Source organism: Leptonychotes weddellii, chromosome 16, assembly GCF_054177405.1.
Source record: "Leptonychotes weddellii isolate Sample4059 chromosome 16, ASM5417740v2, whole genome shotgun sequence".
Classification (NCBI taxonomy): Eukaryota; Metazoa; Chordata; class Mammalia; order Carnivora; family Phocidae; genus Leptonychotes; species Leptonychotes weddellii.
The window spans coordinates 4,860,657-4,878,524 of NC_138384.1; the positions used below are offsets into that span (position 1 = coordinate 4,860,657).

Consider the following 17,868-nt stretch of genomic DNA (forward strand, 5'->3'; position numbering starts at 1 on the left):
GTGCCAGGCCCAGGGTTCTCCTCCCCGCCCCGCCCCCCCAAGCCATGCTCACTGTTAACTGCAGCTACATGCTACGGTACCTTCCTGAGAGGAGCAGGCTCTGGCCATTGCCCATCCTGGGGCTCACCATGAAGAGGCACTAACCAATGCCTACAATCCTCCAGACCCCAGATGTGAACTTTGTAACAAAACTCCTCATTTTCTCCTTCTAGGGCACGTTTTCTTAATCCTGGCACTACTGCCATCTTGAGCCAAATCATCCTTCATTGTGGGGGCTGTCCTGTGTGTTATGTTTTGCAGCATCCCTGGCCTCTACCCACTAGATGCCAGGTGCACCCTCCCCTCCCCCAGTGTGGCGACCAAAAGTGTCCGGGGGGTGGGGGAGGGCCAACCATCCGCAGGTGAACCACTCTGTGGTGTCTGAATCCACATGACGTGTTTCTTTGACAGAAATGGCAGAGGTCTCTTGGGTTGTCTGTTTTAAGTGCATGGGTCAACATTTCAAGTTAAAACTTTTAAACACACTTTCCTAAACCAGTGGAAATCTAAGCAGCCGTTCTTGGGTGATGTGTCACACACAGAAAGGACCTGGCTAACTTAACTTCCTATATGTAAGTTACCGTTCAAGCTCTTGCCTCTACCCCTGGCTTAGGACTTTGGTGCGAGCCAGCGAGCACAGAACCTCCTCTGCAAAGAGGGAGGGGATCAGGTTGCAAGAGCAAGAAGCGAAGCAGACGGATGGATGGCCAGCAGCTCAGTGAGTCTGGTTTTGATGGCCCAGGGAACAGGCCCTCCGTTATTCTGAAATGAGGCCTTTCTTAAAGACGAAGAGGCCGACTACAGAAACCCGAGCCCCGCCCTGTCCTCCCCAACAGGAGGGTCTCCGGGTTAGCAGCCCCTTCTAACTACAAACATAGTAGATAAAAACTTTGGCACCCTGAACACACTTAGAAAATGAGAGCGAGAAGAAAACAGTGAAAATCCCCCAAACCAAACTTTTGAAAAATCTTTGAAATGAGCCAGTCTTCTGAATAATAAAATAGCTTTGGGTACTATGCTTGGCCTGAAAAAAATGCAGCCATAATTACAGCAAGAAAGCTGTAAGTCTATTAAAATTTTTTCTTTGATACTGGAAAACTCAATTCATGACCTATATTTTATAAAACATATACTTGAAAGGGATTTTATATGCCCTCTTCCCAGAGAGCTTAGAATATTGAATCTCTTCCATTTACTTATGAAGGGAGGTCGTTCTGTACATAAATTACTCAGGACTTCTTTTAGTATATCGTACATATATTAAGGGGAAGGGACTCAAAAGTATTTGTATAGATAGATGGAGACAGCACTCTGCACTCTGCCCTTCGAAGGGATGGTATTCTTAGCGCAATGGGGCTGCAGTAAAGAAGCTGGTTTTTCAAGCTCTCTGCTGATTATAAATCTTTTCTAATTGACATTTGTAGACTGTCTTGATTGATGGTCTAACATGCCTTATGAATCTTCGAGAAGAGTCCTCCTTGAGCCTCTCCCAAACTACTGCTAGGGGGAAGATCTGGCTCTGTTTGAGAAGGCCACCGCCAGTCACAAGGGCTGCACTGAGTTACCTGACCAGCTAAGCTCTAATAAAACACCTTTCCCTCTTCCCTCTCTCTCCTTCATCTACACACACACCCTACACACACATGAACATACACACATACAAATATATATACACACGCTCACATATGCATATAAGAAAACGTTCTCCAGACTCAGGGCGGCAGATCTGAACTGATCTTAACATTTTCCCAGATGAAGTGGTTAAAGGACAGTGGGTGTGATAGATGGAAAGGAAATGAAAGGACACAGGAGTTAGTCTGAATGTGAATCCCTGCTTCATCACCCATTGGCTGTAGGTGACTTTGGGGAAGTCACTTAACCTCCCTGAGCTTCTGTTTCGTCAATCGTAGAAAGAATTGTAAGGATTTCATTGAGAGACAGATATAGAACCTAGACCAATACCCAGTACTAGAAAAATTATACTGGTTACTACCACTTGTTTCTTTACTCGGGGCGGACACCATCGTCCCCCATCGCTCCTAGTGAGAGGCTCCCAGGGGCCTGCCTTTGCCCTGTGCAGCAGGCTGAATTTATTTTCGGCTTTCCTCAAGTCTGCAGACCCTATGGAGTCAGGGTGGCCTGGGTCTGTTTTATGCAACACCCTGACCCAACCTCGTCCTTCCTGAGAAGCAGCTTTTTCTCATACCTAACAGGCACTCCAGAGATATTTGTCAAAGTCATGAATGAATTGCCAATAAAGACAGCATTTATTTAAAAATCAAATGAAAAGGGGAGCTTCGAGTGATTCATACTTTCTACCATTTGGGCCCACTTGTTCTTGCATGAAATATACCGAGGGGCTGCTGTGTGTTTGGAACTCTCTGAGATGCGGAAAATTAAGAATGAAGAGAAGATAATCTGGTCCCCTGGTCTGTGGCTTATGCCTTAGAAAGAAAACTGAAGGTAAAATCTGGTTCGTCCCTGAGGAAAATTTATAAACCTATTATGGTTTACAGTATTACCCTAATTCCATATGGATGGCATTGGCTACAGTAATCCAGTACCAGAAGATGAGTCAACGTTCAATATTCCCCCATCCATTATGGGTTCAGTACAAAATCTTCCGTGGCATCTTCTTGCCACCTCCATTGTTCCCACCCCATCCAGGCCACCATGCTGTCGAGCCTGGGGTGCTGAAGTAGCCCTGTTGCCCAACCCCTGTTCAACACAGAAGAGCTCACATCCTCTTTGAACAGCAAAATCAGATTTTACCACTGTCCTCCTTAAACCACCCAAGGGCTTCCTACTAACTTTAAAATATAATCAAACTTATGGAGTTCTAATCCAGGGTTCTGCAAAACATTTCTGTAAAGGGCACAGTAAAAAATAAATATATTTATTTTTAAAAGATTTAAAAATATTTTAAATATACATTTCACTTTTTAAAAATATATCTGTATTTAGGTTATGTATATATTTGGCTTTGTGGGACATATAATCTGTGTTCCAACTATTCAGGTCTAACGGCAGCTCATGAAAAGAGCCATAATCAAGGCTTAAATGAATGGGCATGGCTGTGTTTCAATAAAACTTTATTAACTTTCTTTAAAAAAAAAGAAAATGGGCAGCGGGACAGCTTTGGCCCATGGCCCAAGGTTGGTGACTTCTGTTCTGATCTTATGCTTCCCTATCTCCTTGAACTCATCTGCCACTCTTCTTCTTGCTGACATTCTCCCACCACGTTGGCCTCTTCTCTGTCCCTCCATCTGTCCTGCCTGCCTCAGACCTTTGCACTTTCTGATCCCTCTGCCTGGAACATGCTGGCTCGATACCTTTACAAAGGTAGGCTCTTTTATTCTCAGTAGTCTCAGCCTAAATGTAACCTCCTTAGAGAGGTCCTTCTTGACCTCTCCTTCATTATGTCACATCACCTTGTCTTACTTTATCCAAATTATTTAAATTATCTTTTGTTTCATTGTTAATTTTTGTTCTGTTTCCAGTAAAATGCAAATGTCTTAAGAGTTGAGTCCTAAATAGTCTTGGCCACTGCCATATCTCTAGCACTGAGAGCATTCTCTGATTCAGAAAAGCTGCCCAAAAAATATTTGTTGAATGGTTTAGCTGAACAAAATGGTCAGCAAGAATTGATTTGAAGTAAGAATTTCTCTGAAATTATAATTCTTTAATGCCCTCGTGGATGTGCTACTGGGCTTTACTCATCTGCAGCATGATAAGTTCCTAGGCTATTCAGAGTGGATCCTTCAGTATGAGGGATGGATTTCAAGGCTTTGGTATCTACCATGCTCTGCACCGTAACAACTCAAGGACTTTCTCATTTTTATTTTGCAGTTGCTCAACTGTCATCCGATTTCCATTTTGGCTAAAAACTCCCATCAGATTTATTCTTTCAAAAGGTTATGGAATGATCACTAAGCTTCTGAAACTACTGATGCTTCTTTTCCCTCGCTCCACATCAAAGTATGATTTCATTTTAATTAAGCTAATTTTTTACTTTATTTTTCAATATTTGATGTCATAAATCCTTCTTTTTCCCCAATGTAGAATGGTGGAGGGATGACTCCCAGCTCAACTCTGAAGTATATTCAACAGATTAGTGGGGCATGCATGACTGCCAAGTGTTTATTTTTAGGAGGAAGTAATCTCTGTGACCATGGGAGCCATATCTCTTCAGTTCACCAGGTTATCCTCAGTGCCTAGAATGCGAAGATCTGACATGAAGGAGTAGGAGGCTGGAGGACTGGCAGTAGGGAGACAGACACACAAGCCTGGCCAGGAACAAAGATTTCCTCTTAGAGAGAAGAGTGATTCAAGAAACGATGTGTCATCTGCCTCTTGAACCGGTCTCCAACCCCATGGACTCATACAGGAATTTAGGTGGAGAGAGGGCTAGGAATAAAAATGAAAAGAGTGGTTTTCCAAGTTGCCCACACTAAAGATGAGACACATAGTTTTAGTGGTTGGGTATCCTTTTAACAGGATAAAGGGATCCAGGCTTTCTCCCGTGTCTCACAAAGTCTTATAGTATCTCAAAGTCTCCAGTGGACCTGTATCAGTTGGTCTAAAATGTGCAGTGGTGTCCATCAGAGAGGGACTAGGGTAGAAAGGAGGGAAAATTAGTAGCTTGTTGTTGTTGTTGTTGATTGGCTTGGTTTGGAGCCCCTGTAAGACATCATCTGGGCAGGGTTAGGAGCAACTTGGCAGAGATTCCGTTTCTTGAGTAGCTAGCAAGGTTCAGATAACTCAACACTTTTGATACACTTTATTTCTGGAATTCTCCCTTTGGGAAGAGGTCTCTGATTGGATTGTGTAACTTATGAATTTTGTTTTATGGTCCGCTGCCCTGGAGTGATCTGTACCATAATTCAAGCGCTGCCTAATGCAATCTGAACGGCACTATCGCACATTAATGACATCTGTTCCTCGGCTCCTTCCCTCAGCTAAGACTCCAACAACGACCCCAGGAGAAGAACAGGACCCACAATGATAGTCTTCTTCTGGATCACAGAATCCGGGGAAGTTTCCAGAGCAAGGCAGTTCATGACCTACCGATAGAGTTTGTGGAATGACCACAAAAGCTCAGAGACGTTGGGTATAATCCAGAAAAACAAATAAACAAAAATGTCCAACAGCGTGTTCAAATGTGAAGGGAAAGGTTATTGTTGTATCCTCAAGCATGAGCTCGGCCAAGATGCAGATATGATCCTTTGATCAGAAGCACCACCCCGACGTACACCAAAATGTAATAAGCACACCCTCTGTCCCGTCAATCCCACATGGATAGATTTATCCTAAAGACTGTCACGCACATGGGAAGAGAGGTGTTCTCTCCCGTAGAGCTGATTATAAGTATGGAGAAGTGAAAAAACTTAAAGCAATACAGGATGGCTAACTAGATGATGGCAGATCCAGACACTAGCTGTTTAAAACAATGATGTAGCTTGACATTTATTCATTTACAAAAAAGTCCATGCAACCCTGCAGAGTGAAGAAAGCGAGTTATAGAAAGGAATGTACGGCTCCATTTCTATCAAATTGTGTAGCACGTCCCTGGGTGTGAACATGCCCGGACAGAGCCCTGGAACTCTATGTACCAAGATGGTGACTGTGGTTTTCTCTGGATGGTGAGATTTGAGGGTGATTGGATTTTTTTTTTTTTTTTTTACTTAAAAAAGCTGAACAAAAGCTGAATTCCTTCATTTTTAAAAGAAATACATCTCTTTAAGAAAACAAGGAAAAAGTCCAAATAGTCATGTGCCCAATATTCCAGAGCCCGGAGGATTGGCTGGGATGGTCAAGAACCTACTATGTGGATGTCCAAAAGTACCTGCAAAAGAGAACTGGACAGTTTGGTGGACAGAGAAGCCACATTGCAGTTACCATGATAAGTGAACAGGGGGCCAGAAGTGGCTTTACGATCAGGTCATAGAAACAACTGGAGGGTTTGTCCTGAGCTAGGGCTCAGATATCAACTATCACATAGAAAACCACTGTGATGATTTTGGAAAACAGCGAGTACCAGGCAAAGCTGAGCTCTCAGGACAGCCTCTTGTCCCAAACGCTAATTGATCGGATGTTTTTCCTCATGTCTGTCATCGTAGGATTTTTTTAAAAAATGAAAGTACTAGGTCTTGAATAACAGAAATTCAGATAGATCCCAGAGGAAAAACAAAAGACAAAGCCTCTACTCTTCTGAAAGCACCTCTTTAGGGAGGCTGGTCTGCACCCCTCTGGGATAGGTGTCCTATGTGGTTGCATCATAGTGCTTCCCACATTTCAATTCTTACTTGTTGCCAGTCTCCCTGCTTGGCTCTGCAAACCAGGAGGGAATGAGCAGCATCAGACAGGTCCACGGCTGCCCCACCCAGAGCTCAGAAGAGTGCTGGCCCGGAGTAGGTGCTCAGTAATGGTACCGGATGGAAAAAAAATAGAGGGAGCAAGACAGGAAGTCAGAGAGGGCAAGGGCACCTGTGTTCTCAGAAGTGGATTTAGCTGTTAATCTCTACTTCTCTTCACCTGCTCAAGGAGAAGTGTCATCTCTCTTAGGAGTCAGAATGTGCACCTCCAGGTCCTGACCCCTATTTAAAGAGAAAGGTCGGGGCACCTGGGTGGCTCAGTCAGTTAAGCATCCGACTCTTGGTTTCGGCTCAGGTCATGATCTCAGGGTCGTGAGATTGAGCCCAGCATCAGGCTCCATGCTCAGTGTGGAGTCTGCTTATCTCTCCCCCTACTCTCTCTCTCCCTCTCCTCTCTCTCTCAAATGAATAAATACAATCTTTAAAAAAATTTAAAAAAATAATGAGAAAGGTCAACATCACATTTGTCCTTCTTGGTCATGCCTTTTAGAGACTAAGATAATTCCTCCCATCACCTCCCTCCCCTGACATCTCTCAAAGCCGCTCCATCCGTCCAGGTGGGGGGTGCCTTCCTCCAAGCTGCCCCTGCTCACATTCGGGCTGGTCGAAAACACGGAGGGCAGAGCACAGCTGAGGCCAGCCCAACGGCCAGCTCCTGTATCCTGTTGGAAGGCTGCCCCTGCTGGCGTAGTCCGCAAGTGGCCAAGGGTGCCTGGGAATTAAAGTCCCTCTGGGGATAGTTGGTGGCCACTATCTGATGGGTGTGTGGGGATGCATATTCCAGCTCCCCTGGGCTGGGGTAACTCTAATGTGTGTTTGTTTATGTCATTTCCTAGGGGCCCCCCCCACCCCCCAAGGGATCAAGCTCACAATTGCCCACCCTGGTAGCTGGCCTCCCTTACCTGGAGCACTCCTCATCCGGTATCCTGCACCTCCCAGGTAAACCACGTACCCTCAGACCTCATCTCTGGGTCTTGTGGTTGGCCCTTCTCAACGGTGCCCAGAAGACTAACTGGTGGCAAGACACCGGGGAGTTGGTCCTAGTAGGCACTGTGGGGCCCCTGCATGTGTGCCCTCCAGGAACTTCAAGGGCCCCAGACCTCTGTCCCCACTCATGAGGTCCAGGCATGCCTTGGGCATTCAGAAAACACCAGGCTCACACAGAGCTCTGGCTGGTCCCACAGAGCAGCCAGGGCTGGGGCTTGGGTCCCATAAATCAATGCCTTGTGACTCCATGAAAGGAATAGCTCATAATTTGTGAAGTTCAAAGACCATCATTTTCCGTTGATCTTCCCTCCTCCAGTACTGATTCCCCAAAATAACACCCTGGAGTTTTAGTGCTGAGCGGCTGGAAATGGTCTCCTGTCTGCACATACAGATAAATATGGGTGACCTTCCTCCATGACGGATTGGTGCTGATGGCGTATCCAGGTACACTGGAACATGAAAATGCTTGGTTTGTCGGGAGATGAATGTTCCTTCGCACAAACTGCCTGACTCTTTGCCTTACCTCCCCTAAACGGTATGCTGCAGGAATAATAAGAATAATAGGGGGCATTAACAATGCACTAGCTTCTCTTGAACCTTTGTTCTATTGTAAGTGCTGAGAGAAGCAGTGTCTCATTTAATGCTTGCATACAGTTCTCTAGGGCAGGTGCTATCATGCACCCACCCCATTTACAGACAAGGTGACTGAGGTTTCTAGAAGGTTCAGTAAGCTGCCCAAGGTCTCACCTGGGTAAAGAGCTGAGTGGAGCATCAAGCCAGCCCTGGACCACAGTGCGGTGCTCAGGACCAGCTTCATAATTGAGGGGGGGACCCCAGTGCAAAAGGAAAATGCAGGGACCCTTGTTCATTACTTATTAAGAATTTTAAGGTGGTGACAGCAGAGCCTAATACCAAACGTGGGGCCCTTTGGAATGTGGGGCCCTGTGAGGCTGTGCAGGTCACACCCCACGACACTGGCCCTGATGACTTGACCTCAGAAGAAAGCAACGTGAGTGACAACAAGGCCCACACGTAACACTGTGCAACCTCAGAGACTGAGCAACAACACACGTTATACCAAGTGATTCGATGAGCTGGATGTTTGGTCAGAAGAGTGGTTTACTTTCCGTCAGAAGCTCCATCAGTTCTGCTGATAGAGCAAATACTTGCCCTCTGGCTGGGACTGAAAAGAGTCCATGGTGAAGAATGGGAGGGAAGGTGGCCAATGCCAATCCGTACACGGGAGCCCGCCCGTGCCTTGAGCCAGAGACGCAGACACAGATTCCGACTCAGCCACCAGCTGTGGGACTTTCGCCAAGTGTCCGGATCTCTTTGAGGTTCACTTTTCTCCTATGTATGATGGGGAGAGTGTATCCACCCCTCTGGGGAGGGAATGGTGGAGTGGAGGCAAGGACACTAGGTCATAAAGGTCTTGGCACACGGTAAGCACTCAACCCCATGCTGCCGTAGTTTGATGGCTGTTTTCACCATGAAGTTTGTGGGGCACTTGAAAGAGCACATGAACCCTGCCTGAACACTGCCCCTCATCTATTCTTTATGTGAGCGAGGCAAAGTCACGGAACTCTTTCCAGGCTCAGCATCCCCTTCCGTAAAATGGATCTGCTATAGCGTCTCCGACACGGAAGATTCCACCAACCATAAAGGAGCAGGGCATTATTTCTACAGCTGGTCAGGGTTCCTTGTTTTAACTTGTAAGTGGTTTAGGTTGGGGAGGGGGATTGGAAAGGGATCCCAGGCCCTGCTCCAGATTCCCACCACCCTCATCAAGGCTTCAGGGGCCATCATGCCTGAGATCCCTTAGAAGGCGCTGAGTGATCTAGGTGGTGTTTCCTCTAATAAAAGTTTTCCACAACATTTCCACACTCTTGACCCCAGATCTGACTGACTCTCTTTCAATTCCTGCTTTAAAACCAAACCCAGAGGGGGCCGGAAAAAAAAACAACAACAATGATTCAGGCCAAATTCTGCAGAGCTGAAAGAAGCCACACAGCCATCCCCATCTTTAGGTATTTTTATAGGATAGCACCAATCATAAATAGGAGTTGGAGGTGGTTCATGTTTTGCTGGAGATCTGTCCACCCTAACCGAATTACTTTGTGCTTTAAGAAATTCAGTGTACATAAAAGATTCCATTTTTCTTTGAAAATGTGACATGTATATATACATATAAAATTTGAAATTCTTTCTGAAACTTTAAGGAAGGGCACAGTGGGAGGAAAACTGGACATCGTCTAATCATATACACACATAATATACAAAGACATGCACATGCTCACAGCCGTCTCCGACGTAAGCATTGTCATTTACATTTAGAACACTTTCCTGGCCCCGCTCAAATTCCAGTCACTCACAGACAGGGCCCCAGCACCACAGATGGAAACTGGGAATCATTTTCCCGTTCTGCTCAAACTCCAGCCTCTTTAATAGCTTTCCCCATCAGTTCCCCTGACTCGTCCCGCACATCAGCTTGTTTAAGAAGGTATCTGTGAACATCAAACCCCAATTCCAGGGTCTCTCTCACCAGAAGCCCTCCTTCCATCAAAAGCAGCCTACGGGGTGGGGAGAGGTGCCACGGGAAAGGCTTGGCCGAAAGTGATCGGACCCACCTTCACGGGCTGCTCCCCATCTTTCTAGGCCGGTTGCTACTCTTCCATCTCCTGGGCTCCCCCAAATGCCCCCTAGCACCCACAGGCAGTCCCCACCCCTTTTTACAGAATGCCTTCAAATCTGGGAAAGGAAAGCTCGCCTCCTGCCCCTGGGGAGCTGATGAAGTGCAGGGAGACCCAGCTCCTTGAAGCTGGAAGGAGGTGTGGGCACCTTGCATACAATTACTCATGGGGTAGTCTAGGCAGGTTACCATGACAACGCTTGCAGAGCCTTATATATCTACATGTTATTGATATATCCCATCAAATCAGCAAAGGGGGAAAATAGAACTAGTCAAAGCAGTGCTCGGGCTTCCATCTCCCGTCTGGTCAGCTGAATGACTTATTTGTTTGGGCATAATCTAGACTCAGCGACAGTGAGACTCTCCCTATGGTGCTTCCTCACCCAAATGGATTTTAAAGCTTAAAATCAAAGTCCAGTCTCATAATAGGGATTTTTCGACCTTGCTCTTCACTTGCTCAAGCATCATACTCAGCCGTGACTTTTGCTGCCAGTCACAGAATGCTTTTATTGGTATCTCTTGCACCAAAAAAGGGAGCTCTAAATTTTACAACCTTCCCTGATAGAAAGGTTAAGTGTGGAAAAAAGATAAGAGGAGCTCTGTAGTACCATCACAGTAGGTGCATGTGTTTCCAGAGAGAAATAAAATGTCTTGCCTTTGGCCCTTTGACTGAAGACAAAAGGTTTCTCCATGCACCTTGTGTAAGGAAAGGGAAAAAATAAGTCCTACCTGGTTTTTTCCAAAATGGTTCTTATTAAAAGACAATGATGAAAGGAAGAAGCGAGGAGTTTGGTGGGGGGACCTTAATTTTCTTCAAAGCCCTGTCATACCACAAAGCTCAACCTTGGGCCCCCACAAGGGTGAGTTACGTATTTATACGATGTCTACCATCAGCTGTGCATGAGACTTAGATGTTGGTCATCCTTGAAAGATGGCTTTCAGAGATGAGGCGAGAGACTTCCATAACCTGCAACACCCCAGTCCTGTTCTGAGTTGCAGATTTGTAGCCCTTGCTTCTACCCAGGGAGATAACATGTCAGTGTTGATGCATACCAACAAGCTGAAGCAGCAACAAAACAGTCTCTAGAATCCCCAAAGATCGTAGCATGCCACTTTCCAAGCCATTATGCTAATGTAAACCAATTTAACATACCTGTTGGCGATCCTTCCATGACATGGCCAATGTAGGGGCCTTCTCGAAAGATGGGTCTGTTGTCATTCTGGTCAATCACAATGACTTCCAGAGGAACTGGCCCCTCGAGAGTTTTGCCATTGACATCAGTGGTCTCCACAAACAGCTATGGGAGCAAAGAAATCAGGGGAGAAAGAAGGCATTAATTCATTATGAAAATTAAAGTCAGGTTCTCTGGAGAAAGCAGGTTATATCTGCAATTTTATGAGCCCTTGGCAATATTCAAATTTCAGTCTCAAAGGATAGTCACTGGAACCAGAAAAGAAACTAAACATTATAAAATAAATGACAAATTTCAGTTCATGTTAGGTCCCCCTTGGGAAATTCACAATTAATTCATCAAATCTGCAAAGGAAGTCCAAAAAAGAAAGAGAAAACACTCGCAATCAGCCATAGCTAAGAAAATGTGCTTACATTGTTTGTTTTTTCTAACATCATTATGCTTAAAAGGAATGTTATGCTAATAAAAATAATTGACTAAGCAGTTATGAACAAAGCACATTAAGAAATAACCGAAAGTGTTTATGGTAATGTTTAGGAGAAATTCAGGTCAGGAAGAATTTATAGAGAGCCCTCCTGAGGCAAGGAAGGCGTTTGCAGGGGTCCGGAGTGCGACCCTGGGATTGCTGCCCACCAGGCCCATGTAATCAAGGCAGGATGTCACAATCCCATGTGACACATACAGAGCTACCTTCAGATCTCAAGGATGAAGAAAATAATATATATATATATATATAAAACAACAACAACACCCCAGCTATATTGTTTGTCTTGGAAACAAGGAATTATGTCATGGCATTTCCAATGAGACACAGCGGCCTTATGCTGTCCTTTTCCGTGCCTGATTCCACCTCGGTCTAACTCGGCAGCAACAGTAACACTTCTCGGCTTTGAGTTCTGGTCCCTGCATCATCCCTGAAACTGTAGCTCTTGGGGAACGGGCCCCTGCAGTTGGAATCCCAGCCCCTCTTTTCAGGAGCTAAGTGGCCTTGAGCCATTCACCTCCTCTCTCAGTTTTCTCACCTGTAAAATGAGGTTAATAAAAAACACCCATTATTAGGAATAATAATCAACATTACCCAGGGCTTACCAGGTGCTCTACTATGTAAACTCACTTGGTCTTCAGTTGGTAACCCCATGAATCATTTGCAAGGAAGGAATGAACGCAAATTAGAGGTTAAGTGGTAGAATCTGGATTTGACCTCATGAAGTCAGCCTCCAGAGTTCATAACTTTAGCCACTATGAACAATGTTCTTAAAGCACCAGCTCTCCTGCTCTCCCATGCTATGTTTCCAGAATACTAACTGCTCCTACGGTTGCTACCACTATGATCAGCCCTATTGTCAAAACAAGCCCAGATTAGGAAAGTGACAGAGAAACACTTTCATTTACGAATCAGCACGGTCGCACCCCACCTGGTGGTACCGCAAACTGGTATCATCCTTTTGGAAAGTAGCATGGGAAAATCCCACAAAAGCTATGAAGGACTCATACACTTTGTTCCGCTTGGATACCACTGTTTAGTCTGTTTGAGTCAGGTTGCACTACATCTATGAAAACATTCACTGACTGTTATTTCATTATTAGAATAATGACTCACCACTGCCATCCGCTAAATGCCCAGGGACGGGGGTGGGGGGCTGGTTGACCAAATGTTTGTTACAATGCCATAGAATACAGCCATTAGATAAAATCATTATTCCACCTTGTTGATCCACTTAGAAAATTGTGTGTAAACACAAAAAATTGCCTGTGACTCGTGTGTGTGTAATTTGTGCTTGTGCACAGAATTTGAAGGCAGTAAGCAAAAATGAAACCAGGTATGCTTGGCTAGAAGAATATCTTTTTCATTTTTCTCTTTCACACTACTTCATCCTTTCACCAGGAAAAAAAAGCAGAGCCTTTTAAGATCAGCACACAAAGGAGAACTCGCAGAGAGTGAAATTCTATACTTTTTCTGCTGTTTTTTAAATGCTATGAGAATTCGGGGCGCCTGGGTGGCTCAGTCGTTAAGCGCCTGCCTTCGGCTCAGGTCATGATTCCAGGGTCCTGGGATCGAGCCCCGCATCGGGCTCCCTGCTCGGTGGGAAGTCTGCTTCTCCCTCTCCCACTCCCCCTGCTTGTGTTCCCTCTCTAGCTGTCTCTCTCTCTGTCAAATAAATAAATAAAAATCTTAAAAAAAAAAAATAAATAAATGCTATGAGAATTCTGCTAAACAAAGGAAAGCAAACAAAACTTTGGGGCAATTTGGTGTCATAATGATGGTCTGGCCTTTTGTCCTCCCAAAATAGCCGAAGACTTGACTTTAACTCAACCAAAAAACCGGTGTCTAAAAACAACAAATATCTTGGATCTGAAACCTAAGCTTCCTGTGGGTTTGCAAACCGGCCCCACACACGCAGGGCAAGGGAGAGCGGGGAGAAGGAGGCAAACCGCTCCAGATGGGCAGGTGGTGGTGTTAACAAGCGAGGGAGATTACTCACGAGGCTTGTCTGAGGCAGCTGCAAGACGAGGAGGTCTCTGCACCTGCCCTCCGGAATCTTACAAGTTTATGTAGGGGCCTTGGCAGGGCTCAGTCAAGTGTACCATCCATTTGCCCCCAGCAAAACATTGCTGTCTCCAGGCTGTGTCCTTGACAATGGCTCCCACTGTGGGAAGGCTGGGCGGACCTTATATCCAAGGACAGGGGAGGGGTGAGAAGCCTCTCTGATTGCCTGAGTTCAGCTTTCGGGTCAACCGGGGGTCACGACCTCGGTCATGACCTCTCGATGACCTTCTCCAACACTTCCACACTGCGCAAATCTTGGGCAGTATCGGAAGCCGCAAGTAGGGTAGAGGAACAAAATCCCTAGAATTCCCGAATGTGCAAACTTTCGGAACTGAGAGGGGCAGACTCCAGGTCTATTTCAATATAATGGAAAAACAAACAGAAACTAAGGAGATATAATTGATTAGGATGAATGCAAAACGTTGAGCTGAATGTCATAAAACCAACTTTGTAAGAATACAACCTGATAGCAGTTTATGTTACAATACTACCCTGAGTTTGACTTCTGGATTTTTAGTGGAAAGCAATATCATCAGAAGCTAAGACCTTTGGAATAGCATTTAAAAAATAGCAAAGTGCTCCTGGGGCACCTGGCTGGCTCAATTGGCAGAGCATGTGACCCTTGATCTCGGGGCTATAAGTTCAAGCCCCACACTGGGTGTAGAGATTATTTAAAAATAAAATCTTAATACAAAAAAAGTGAAGTGCTCCTAAGGGGCATTTATTAATTTTAAAGTCAGTGTAACAAAAAATTTGCTAAGATATTACTACATGTGAGTCCCTACCCTGAGTGTCACATATCCAATCCAAGACATTCAAGCATGAAGAGACAGGTAATAAGCAATATAGAACGTATGAATAAAATAATTTCAGTTGGAGATCAGAGACATGCAGGGATAGAAGAGGTTCATATGTTAAAACTACACTGTCCAGTATGGAAGCCATGAGTCACATGTTTAATTTAAATTAATAATGATAAATAAAGTAAAAAACCCAATTCCTGCATTGTGCTAGCCACATTCAAGAGCTCATGAGCCACATGTAGCTACTGTACTGGACGATGCCCTTGGTGCTCTGGCTTCTCAGGCGTTTGGACCCGGACCGGAATCTCCACCATGAACTCTCCTGGTTCTCACCTCTTTGGACTTGGACTGAATTAGCAACCAGATTTCCTGGGTCTCCAGCCTGAAGACAGCAGATCGTGGGACTTCTCAGCCTCCATAACTGTATGAGTCAACTGCTTATAATAAATCCTCTTTGTGTGTGTGTGTGTATTTATTTCTCTGGAGAACACTGACCAATACAGGCTTCCAGGATGTCTTTTCAAATCTCTAATTAATTTATGTCACCCCATAATAGACACTTCTCAATGGTTTCTCATCTCTTTTAGGATAAATAGCACATTCTTTTACTTTGACAAGTCTTTTTATAATCTGGCTCCAGCCCACTTCTCCAAACCCATTTCATGTCATAAGAGATCCCCTTTGTTCCTTATGATCCAACTGCACCAATCTTTTTTCAGTCTTTCCAGCTTACCCCATTCCTTCCCAGTACATGTAATCCTCTTAGCAAGCATGGACTTCCTTCCTGCTGTCCTGGGTTAGCCCCTATTTAGCCTTCAGATCTCAGCTCCGATACCACTGGCCAAGAAGATCTTCCCCTACCCCTCCGGACTAACTAGGGCATCCCTAGTTTACACTCCCATGGTAGAGGTGCCCTTTCTTTATAACATTTTCCATAATATAGCTTATTTATTTGTAGGATAATTCAATTAACGTCTGCCTCTCTGACAGGTCCCATGAAGGCAGAGGTGTCATGAATATTCTTGACCGTTAGCAAATCCTCAAAGCTGAGACCTAATGCCTACACATAACAGCCACCTGCTTCAAGACTGATTGCATAAAGCTGACTTCACACTGATGAAGAGGCAGTACCTCTTTAAGAGACTGGAGTCCAAAGTTTGACCTCAGCTTTGTCCATCTGTCCTTTCTTTCCATCCCTGGCACATAAGAGCTGACAGTTGGTCCCAACTCCATGGCCTATAAGTCAGTTGACTGTGCTGTCTTAATTCGTGAATAAGAACCACAGTGGATAAACAATACCTAAGTACATTAAATTAATTACTTGCCTTTTAAAGAAGGGAACTAACGTTTATTTGGTGTCCAATACGTGTCTGGGCTTTTTATGTATTATCTCATTTGGCTCAAAACAACCTGAAGAAGAACCCACTGCAGCAAAACCCAGAGAAATTTAAGTACTGGTCTAGAAGCAAAAGCTAGTTTGTGATCCAGCTGGATCCAAACTTAGGTCTGACTCTAAAATTCGTGCTTTCTTCCCCTACGCCCTTGTTTGCCAAATGCTCTTTCATGGACTTCCCGTGCATTTTTGTTTTATTCTCTTTACTGTGTTATTTACTTAATAGTAAATAGCTTTACACTGATTGCTATGTTTCATTGTTGCCTCATCCGAGGCGAAATTACCCATGAATTTAGGCATATGATGAGCTTATTATAAATTTTTCCTAATATACATGAAAATACATATTAAAACACTATAGGCTTATATATAAACTATATATATATATATCATATATATGATATATATATATATAGATCACCCTGCCACTTTGGCAAATTGGGGAATGTTACAGTATCAGCCTAGCTACAACATGCTCCCTTCTAGAATGTCAGACTTTCTGAAAAGAAAGAAGTTTTCCCTCGTATGAATGTAACTCTAAAATGACCATGGTGAATAGAATGGGGAGGGGAACATCGTATGCAAATCACCCCTGATCTGTTTAAAGCAAAATACTTTACCCAAGAGTGGAGACATGAAGGTACCGCATGAACATGAGCTGTTTCCCATTTCAAGGGCATGGTACATGGGCAACAGGTTTCCATAGAAATAAAGAAGCCCACAGACATTTTTATGTAAGGATGCTATTGTGAGTTTATTTATAATAGATGATCTCTCAAGGTTGAGAATGTTGGAAGATTTTTAAAAACCAAAATTTCCACCATGGGTATAATGTTTGTTGTCATAGGAAAGAAAAAGATAAAACAAATCCTAACTTATTTGGTTAATGTGAAACTTAAATTGTGCTTACATTTTGCATCTGAATTCTTACTTATTTAATTAATATAGTATCATATTCATTTGTTATAGGTTTCTCTGATAGAGACTTATGTATTCTGCATGGGAGAATATACTCATAATCCAATTAGATCATAAACAACTTGAAGGCAGAAACACTGTTTTCTAGGTATTCCTTCTATACATAAACAAGTGCCTTGAATAAAGAAAGCACTGATAGGTTTTGGTTTTTTGTTTTGTTTTGTTTAGAGAGGGAGACGGGGGGAGGGGCAGAGGAAGAAAGAGAGAGAGAGAATCTTAAGCAAATTCCACACCCAGCGCAGAGCCCAGCAGAAGCCAACGCGGGGCTCCATCTCACCACTCTGAGATCATGACCTGAGCCAAAATCAAGAGTCGGACGCTTAACTGACTGAGCCACCCAGGCGCCCCACTGACAGGTATTTTTACTGAGTTTCTGTTTTCAAGTCTCATGCCCTCCCCACCTACCAACATCTCACAAAGACTGAACCAGACTTTTCCATCAAAGACATCCTCATTGATCACTGAAACTACACTAGATTTAGAAAGCCTGCCTTCAAATTTTGGCTCTGCTACCACAGAGTGACTGTAGCTGGCAGAATAATGGTCTTCCTAAAAATCTTCACTTCCTACTCCCTGGAGCCAACGCATATGATAGGTAACATGGCGAAGTAGAATTAAGGTTGCTGATTAGCTGACCTTAAAATAGTGAAATCAGCCCGGATTATCTGGGTGGACCCAGTGTGATCACAGGGTCCTTAAGAGTGCGGGAGAGGAGGTGGGGAGCAAGATGGCGGAGGAGTAGGAGACCTGGATTTCGTCTCCTCTCAGGAATTCAGCTGGATAGGGATCAAACCATTCTGAACACCTACAAACTCAACAGGAGATCGAAGAAAGGAATAGCAACAACTCTCTGAACAGAAAAGC

General features: G+C 44.4%; 1 protein-coding gene and 1 long non-coding RNA gene across 4 annotated transcripts in view; both read right to left on the bottom strand.

The window, feature by feature from the left end:
• The window catches only part of CDH13 (cadherin 13), a 1,287,326-nt gene that overhangs the window by 337,233 nt on the left and 932,225 nt on the right, over positions 1-17,868 (bottom strand). For all 3 annotated transcript variants that reach the window (XM_081807354.1, XM_081807356.1, XM_081807355.1), the window contains one exon: positions 11,243-11,387. In XM_081807354.1, the coding sequence (XP_081663480.1) occupies positions 11,243-11,387 (145 nt within the window). The remainder of the gene's footprint in view (positions 1-11,242; positions 11,388-17,868) is intronic.
• LOC145717640 (uncharacterized) lies at positions 2,950-11,235 on the bottom strand. Its single transcript, XR_014140983.1, has 2 exons — positions 8,364-11,235; positions 2,950-8,260 (listed from the first exon to the last, which is right to left on the bottom strand). It is a non-coding gene; the product is annotated as an uncharacterized LOC145717640 (long non-coding RNA).